At 52.1% G+C, this 8,147-nt stretch overlaps 1 protein-coding gene across 1 annotated transcript in view; it reads right to left on the bottom strand.

Moving 5' to 3' along the window:
- Positions 1 to 6,211: 6,211 nt before the first annotated feature.
- The window catches only part of GLP2R (glucagon like peptide 2 receptor), a 46,187-nt gene continuing 44,251 nt past the window's right edge, over positions 6,212 to 8,147 (bottom strand). The window contains exons 12-13 of the mRNA XM_007457842.1: positions 7,589 to 7,630; positions 6,212 to 6,547 (exon numbers count right to left, since the gene is read on the bottom strand). Of these exons, the coding sequence (XP_007457904.1) occupies positions 6,212 to 6,547; positions 7,589 to 7,630 (378 nt within the window). The remainder of the gene's footprint in view (positions 6,548 to 7,588; positions 7,631 to 8,147) is intronic.

Below are 8,147 nucleotides of genomic sequence, written 5' to 3'. Positions count from 1 at the left end.
CCCCCCCCCCGCCTCAACGTAAACACGCATGTGCACACGCGCCCCCGGGGCGGGAGAGCCTCCAACCCGCAGCACATTAACCCCGCAGCACGACTTCCGGCCAAACGGAAGTGTCTTTAGCAATTCACCAAGTCCCGCCCACTATACCTGCCTGCCTCCCCTCCACCTGCCCGCCAGCCCAGGCTTCCGCAGTAATCCCAGGATTAGGTCACAGGAGCCCTAAATATCCCCACCCCGTACCGTGTAAGCTCCTTTGTGGATTGTTGGGTAAGCAGGTTCCAATAAACGCAAAGAGGAGCCGGGAACATAGCTGACTGGTCATTCTCGAACTGGAAGAAGAAATGATTTCTGTCGGCTCAGCCTCAAAGACAAGGATGTGTCGCAGCCGTAGGCCAGGGTGCGGGGACTGTGGTGCTGAAGGAGAGAGACAGCACAGCCCTGGTCTCCTGCAACTCAGGGCGCAGAGGAGACCACAGACCTTGAAGGAGTCGGTTGAGGTGGTGAGGTTACCATGGAGACACGCAAAGCACTGTGGGAAGACACAATGGGCGGGGCCGACTTGCCCAGAGATGGGGAAGGTGTTCCTGATGAAGAGGCATTTCGATTAAGACCCAGTGGACTGCCGTGGGGGAAAGGTGGTGGTGGGGAAGCAGGGTGTCTGAGGCAGGAATGAGCATTTCGAGTTCCAGGACCCTGAGAAGGCCAGTGTAGCCAGAGGGCAGAGAGAGGAGAGCCAGCGGATTGTGAGGTAAGCCTCCAAAGCAGACAGGGGCCGGCGCATGCAAGGCCTTCCCTGCAGCCCAGGGGAGGTGAGGGTGGTGGGTACCGTGTGGGGTTTCAAGTAGGAGGGATTTATGTTTGTAAGAGGACCCTCTGGCAGGGTAGAAATAAATCAGAGGGGCAAGACCGAGGCCTGGAGATCACACTCTTATTACAGTCGCCCAGGTGGCCTGGGCCAGGGGAACAGCAGTGGGATGAAGAGAATGGGACCCGCTCGGGAGATATTTGGGAGGTGGGATCCACCTGACTGGTACAGGGGAGGAGGGAGGAGCAAGGATGGCAGCCAGGTCTGTGGCTTGGGTGCCGGGTGAGTGGTGATGTCATCCACCGAGATGGGAAACACCAGGGAGAGATGCTGGTTTCAGGAGATAATGAAAAGTTCAGTTTTGATACGCTGCAAGGTGAAGACAGATGGCCCTGAGGCCCCCATTTTTAGGGACAAGGAAAAGGAGACGGAGAGACAGCAAGCAGCTCGCCCAGGGTCAGCTCATAAATAGAGAGGCCAGGCCAGCGCTGCCCACTGGCCCACACTGCCTTATCAGAGCTCTAGAGCCTGGGACACCTCAGAGCTCCACTGGCGGGTTCTCGAGAGCATTGTGTTCATTGTTCTGAAAGTTCATTTATTCTCCAGGCCTAAGTTCCAAGATGAGGTTAGAAAAATGCAGGACATGCAGATGTCCTGGACACTTGAGCAACCTGTGTGCAACCCTCTGAGGCTGGGGCGTCTCCATCTGCTGGTGTGGGGGGATCACCCCAGCTTTAGCAACAGCAATGGCACAATCACCGCCGCCAGAAAGTGCTGCTCTTTGTGGAGGGTGAACTGGAGAGTCATCGTAACACTTACGGATGGAGCGTTTCCTATGAGCCAGGCATCCTGCAGGATGCTCGGCATGATTTCACTGATGGAGGTGTTATTATCCCCATAGTGTAGATGAGGACACCAAGGCCACGATGTAAGAGTAGGATTTGGTACTCAAACAGGAGTCCCTTTGATTACACCAGGCTGCCTCAATAGTTTTCACCGGGACATGACAGGACAGAGAATTCTGGGATTGCACAGCATCGGAGCTGCAAGTGAGAGGGGGCTACACAGCATCTGGTCCAGTGGTTCTGGGGGGAGGACAGTAATAACCTGCCCAAGACACCCCTCCAGTATCAGACATAGCGGGCCACCCAGGAGCCATGTGGGAGGGAGACGAAAGACCCAGGGGTGGTCTAGGGACAGAACCAAAGGGCTCAATGCCTCACTCCAGTGCCCTTCACACACACTGCCCTCCATGACTGAATCTGGTTGACTGGGGTGTGAAGTTGGGAGCTTTTCACTTCTCTCTGAGGTCAAGGTATCCTTGTCACTCGAGTCTAAAAGGATAGACACTGCATAATAACCTTGTTGGTTTGTGGTTGAACAAGAGACACAAAGGGGCCACTGGACCTTCTGTTGGCCAATGGAGGACCCAAGAGTCATAACCTAATTAGCACATCTTCTGTTAGCTTGGGGTGGCAGGGCCACTTGGGCTGGGATCCTGTACAGCTCTAGGGCACCCTGTGGGGAAGATGCTAAGAGAACTTAGAGGCAGTGTAAAGTCCAACTTGACTGAAGAGAAGAGAAGGAGGTAGGGGTGGTAATGAGCTATGTCATCAAGACTCTTCCAGATGCAAGGAACGGAAGACCCAACACCAGTTGCTGTGGCACAAATATTATTGACTCATGTAACCGAAATTCCAGGAGTAGCAGCAACTTTAAGGTCAGGCTTAATCCAGGGGCTCCAGCAAGGTCTCAGGGCTCTTTCTCCATCTCCTGGTTCTGCTTGCTGCTGTGGAGTCTCCATTCGCAGCCAGGCTTTTCCCCCAAGAGGGCTACCAGCAGATCCAGGCTTACTTCTTTGTGGTTCCAATTTCAGCAAGAAAGAAAAAATGCTTTCTTTTTCAAGAGTCCCAGGACTGTCTCTCACTGGCTCTGACTGGTTCTGTGTCCATCCCTGACCCTATATCTGGTGCCAGGAGGATGTCATGCTCAGGCTGGCCAAGCAGATTTTCATGCCCACCCCTGAGGCTGAGGATGGAGTTGGAATGACTCAAACTTCAAGGACTGAGAGTGGGAGATGTGTGATTTCCAAAAGGAAAATTTTGGTGCTGTTAGTATAAGGGGGGTGGATTGTAAAACAAGATGTCCACTATAGAGACTTTGTGGAGGTCACTTCACATCTCTGAACTTCTGCTTCCTCATGTACGTGGAAACTCAAGGGCAGAAACAAACTCGTCAAGAACAATAACCCAAACTGCTCTCACAGGGTCCCAGCCTCTTGTGCAGTGGCCCTTGGGCATTTCTTAGCATCCCCAGGAGGCACCCCAGACAGATTCATCAATAGGTCCCTCAGTGCCAGGTACCATTGCTACCAACGGTCACATTTCCACCACAGCCAAGGCTACGGTGCTTCTGACGTGTCCAAGCTGTGTGCTGGGCCGCTGGTGTGCTTTCTGGCCTCACCAGCCATCGATGTTTCTAGAAAGTGTCCCAGGTGATTGCAAAGCCAGGATTGAGACCCACTAGGCTGGATCTTTAAGGCAAAAGCAAAGTGAATGATCTAGGGGGTGGTCTAGAAGAAGGCAGACACTTGCCTTCCACCCTTTTGACCTCTGACCTCTGCTTCTCTCTCCAACCTCTCTGCCCACTCTTCTTGGTCCCTGAGACAATGGACCACCCAGGTTCCCAGGCTTAATACTGCAGCTCTTTTTCCCACTTCTGGCCAGGAACAGTGCACCAGATTCTCCAGGGGCAGAGACCTTCAGCTCCAGTGTGAAACCAATGTAAAAGAATCAACAAAATACAAATCAAATTAAATAAACTTATGTTAATCATTAGCAGAACAAGAGCAAGCAGCAGTGTGTGTGTGTGTGTGTGTGTGTGTGTGTGCGCCACCCCATTTGTGGAGTGAGCGGGGAGGGCATATTTACAAGTGCTTAAAAAAAACCTTCCTTCTATTAGTGGCCGGGTCCTGGATAACTGACCCTCGACAGCATCTGATGCTCCCAAGACGCTTCTTTCTTGTCTCCTTTGATGAATGTGTTCTGAACCTGCTCTGAACTGGCTATGCTGGATACTAGCTGGGAATACGACACGGCCCAGCTTCCTAGGTGCTAATGGGTTGATGAGAAACGGCAGAGATTTTTGCAGAAAGGAAAAAGTAGGACATATATTTTAATGATTGAATTGTGGACAATCTGGACACCAAAAAACAAACCTTTGCTTTGCTATGTACTTGCCTAATGTCATTGCTTCAGTTTCCCCTGTTGCAGAGCAGAGCCAGGACTGGGGGGAGGGGAAGGTGGGCACCGGCCTCAGGTGCGAAATTTAAGGTAAGCGACAAAAAGCTCAGTAATCAAGATAAATAATATTTTCATGCAATCGTTTAAAACTGAAAATTAATGTTAAAACGTCCATGATGGGCAAAACATCAAAATTGTATATAGTCAGGACCAGACCCTTTATTTGCATCTCATGACCTCACTTGCTTCACCCTCATCCCAGCCTTGGTTCCAATAAAATGTCATTTTTATAAATGGCCCGTGGGCTGTAGCTTGCAGATTTGATTTTTTTAAATATTGCATTAAAATACTACTTATCTTGATGACTGTGGGTTTTTTAGTACTCTCTTATTAAATTTTGCACCTGAACTGAGGTCTGCTTGCCTCACCCTGGTCTCTGTCCTGCTGCAAAGTGTCCTTGACATTGGAATTGCCAGGTGAAATACAGGATGTGCAATGGATTTGGATTTCGCGTAAAGTATATCCCGTGGGATATACTTAGACAATAATAATATTCACCTATCCAAAATTCAAATTTAACTGAGAATTGTGGATTTTTTTTAACATCTTTATTGGAGTATAATTGCTTGCTTTACATTGTTGTGTTAGTTTCTGCTGTATAACAAAGTGAATCAGCTATACGTATACTTATATCCGAATTGTGTATTTTTAATTGCAAAATCTGGCACTCCTACTTGATAAGTATCATATCGCGCCTCCCCCTAATATAAGGCAGGACTTGGTCCCACAGCATCATACTCCGGCCACCCATGTACACATACATTTTACACGCTGTAAAAGTGACGCTCCTGAGAACTGACACCCTGTTTCCATAGAACGTTCCTCCCTTGACCTTCCTCAGCCTCTTGCCTTACAGGTGCAGCCACTGAGCCTGACCCTAATTGCTTGGGCCCTCCTCAGACTCTGGAAGCACCCTCCACTCAGGGTCTGGGCACAACTTCCCACCTGCAGACCGGGCCCACAGCCCCGGCCCCCTCGGTGCCTCCTCCGCGTGTCCACATCAGCCACAGTCCTCTCATTTGAGCTGGGTCCCCTCCAGCTCTCAGCATCCAATTCCATACGAGGAGTGGGACTCTTATCAGTGGGGGACTCAGGGCCGGGAGAACAGTGGGCAAACCTCCCAGAGCAGAAGGTACAGCCATCCAGGTATCAACGGCAAACCAAAAATGGCAGAAAACGGTAGGCAAGTAAGGCTTGAAGAAGCCAAGCTCAGACAGGCAGGCGGAGCCAGAAAAGTGAGAAAATGACCAACAGCAACTTTCAGAGGGGCCCTGGGTGCTGGGGCCAACCCTCCGCGGAAGGATGGGCTCGTTACAGATCAAACAGAACTGCTGCTGCCCACGGATGAGAACTGAGATGGAGAGAGGGAGGGAAGACTTGACAAGAGGGAGAAGAGAGAAGGGCTCTGGGGGGCGGAGTGCGGTCCCCCCTGCCAGAGGAGGGCAGGCATGTCACAGCTGAACTGCTGAGTGCAGAACTCCGGCGGTCTCTCCCGCCAGCGGCCAGCTCAGAGGGGCTTCTGGCTGCTGCGCATCCTGCCCCAGGTTTTCAAAATGTGGGCTCGCATCAGAATTACCTGGGATGCTTGTTACGCAATTCCCAACGCCGGCCATCGTCCCAGATGCACCCTCTTAGAATCTCTGCCATGAGTCAGACTCTGCATTTAAAACACTTCGCAGGTGGTCGGTCCTTGGACACACTGAACCCGACTTCAGATAGACACCTTGTACCATGAAGGGTAAAGGAAGGATAGCGGCTGGCCTCTATTTCATGGCAGACAACTCTCTGTATCCTAGGGCTCCATTCACTCGAATATGGGCCCAGCCCCGGAGGCTGGTGGTGTCCTGGAAAACACACCTGTGGGGGTGACGAGGATGACAGGGCACGCAGAGGCGGTGAGTGTACGCAGCCTCTGTCGCACAGAGCAGGGCAAGCCTGGAAGAGACGTCCAAAGTAGGCGGGGCGACGCCACGTCGGAGTGGGCGGGGTGCGCGGGAAGTGGGCTGACTGCACCCTCAAGGTCAGCAACGCGCAGCTTGGCCGCCTCCTCCCTCGCGCATCTCAGGAGTCTCCAGGGAGCGGAGCCAGAGAGCTGGGCCCCTGCCTAGATCTCGCTCTCCTCGAGAATCTCTTCCATGGTGTGGACCAGGGTGAAGTCCCCCTCGCTGCTCTCCGACACGCTGCTGCCCCGGGGCCAGGCTGCGTGGCCTTGGCGGGGCAGGGCGCCCGCCACCCCCAGGACCTCCTCAGTCAAGTGCAGGAGCTGCCCACCGTGGGGCGAGGGCCGCGCCTTCTGCAGCTTGCTGGAGCCGGTCCCCTCCGAGAGCTTCTTGGGACATTTCTCTAGGAATCGGAAGTTCTTCCCCAGGGCCCAGGCTCTGCAGCCCGAGTGGTGGGCTAGCAAAAAGCGGGCCCACTGCTTCCGCAGCTCGGCCTTCACCTGCCAGGTGAGAAGAGGGCGGGGTTACTGCCTGGGAGTCACTGAGTCCAGTGTCCACTCAGCAAATGCGTATCGAGTGGCTACTCTGGACCACCCTTGGGAAACCTACCTTCTCACTAGGGGAAACGAACAAAGAGAAGCAAACAAATACACGTGAGCAGAGCAGATGATAGTGACACCGTGAGGCCTTTAAGCAGGACAGTGGGGTGAGGAGACTAAAATCTGAGATAGGGTGTTCAGAAAAGGCCTGTGTCGAGGTGACATTTGAAACCTGCCTGGTGGATCATGGGTCCCTGCTTGAAGATATAGAAAGGGCAGCAGTGAGCCAGATGGAAGAGGTTTTGATGTCAAGAGGCTACATTCTAGCGGAAGGAGACAGAAATCCATATTTAAACCTGGGATGGGGGGAGGGGAAGATGAAAGGGAGCCAGAGATTCCACCAACTCCTCAAGTCAGGAGAAAACTGCTCTGGCCTCTTCCCCTCCCTCTTTCAAGCCTCTTTCTGGGGGAGCAGAGAGTTGGTTGGGGGCTCTGCAATAATATTAACAATAAAAATAATCGTTGTTACCAGGCATAGGACCTTTACCATGCATCCCTGGGGTACCACTGCAGGGTAGGGACCATTGTTATTCCCATTTTACGGACGAGGAAACTGAGGCTCAAAGAGCCACAGTGACCTGACTAATGCAGATCTCCTAAGTGGGTGAGTCATGGCTTGAATGCAGATTTTTGGACTCCAGAGTTACAGCTGGTAACTGTATCACACTTTGATACTCCCAGTGCGGCTCCAGCGGGGCCATGGTTGGGTTCTGGAAAGAAAACTCATCCCAATACCTTTCCCCATCGGTCTAAGATGCCTGCTGCTCTCTCTACTGGATGTCTGTGGTACCCATTTGTCCCAGGACGTGCTGGTCACTGCACACACACACACACACACACACACACACCCACGGCACCATCATGTAAACCGAACTCTCCAGGGGCAGTAGGATGCCGGCCCCAGCGTCGCAGGGAGCTAGGATGGCAGCATGGAAAACGTACCTCTCCATTGGCAAAGCAATACTGCAAGGCCACAAGTAGTCCCTGGAATGAAAGGAAGAGGTGGCGTGAAGCTTGACTCAGTAGAAGGTGTGTCTGACGGTTACTTGGAAAGTCCACAGACTGGCCCTAGTCCTAGTAGCCCCTACAAGAGGCAGGCAGCTACTTGATTGTACTAACTAGAGTGAGTCATAATGATTACATTAACTCGGATTTCCATGGGGTCTCTTCCTACTTTGACACTCACCACCCACATCAGTCTAGGCATTTGCTTACATGCTCATAGGTCAATGATGATTAAACCCTAAAGGTTCTACATCATTCATTCAATTCTATAAATACTGTACAAGGTGACTGTCCCATTTCTATTTGTCCATAGTGGGCAATGGCTAATTGTTTTTTTGCCTGATTTGCATCCTTTCCTGACCCTCCCCTACTCCCTGGGCTTCTGGCAGGGCTGTCAATCATTTGGTCCTCATGTTCTAGGAGGGCCATCACCACAATAAACAGCCCAAATGGTCATGTGACCCAAGCAGGCCCAATCTCAGTTCTTTTCAGCAGG

Source organism: Lipotes vexillifer, unplaced genomic scaffold (assembly GCF_000442215.2).
Source record: "Lipotes vexillifer unplaced genomic scaffold, Lipotes_vexillifer_v1.1 scaffold611, whole genome shotgun sequence".
Taxonomy (NCBI): domain Eukaryota; kingdom Metazoa; phylum Chordata; class Mammalia; order Artiodactyla; family Lipotidae; genus Lipotes; species Lipotes vexillifer.
Note: the sequence above shows the minus strand (reverse complement) of the source record. Positions and strands in the feature narration are given on the sequence as shown.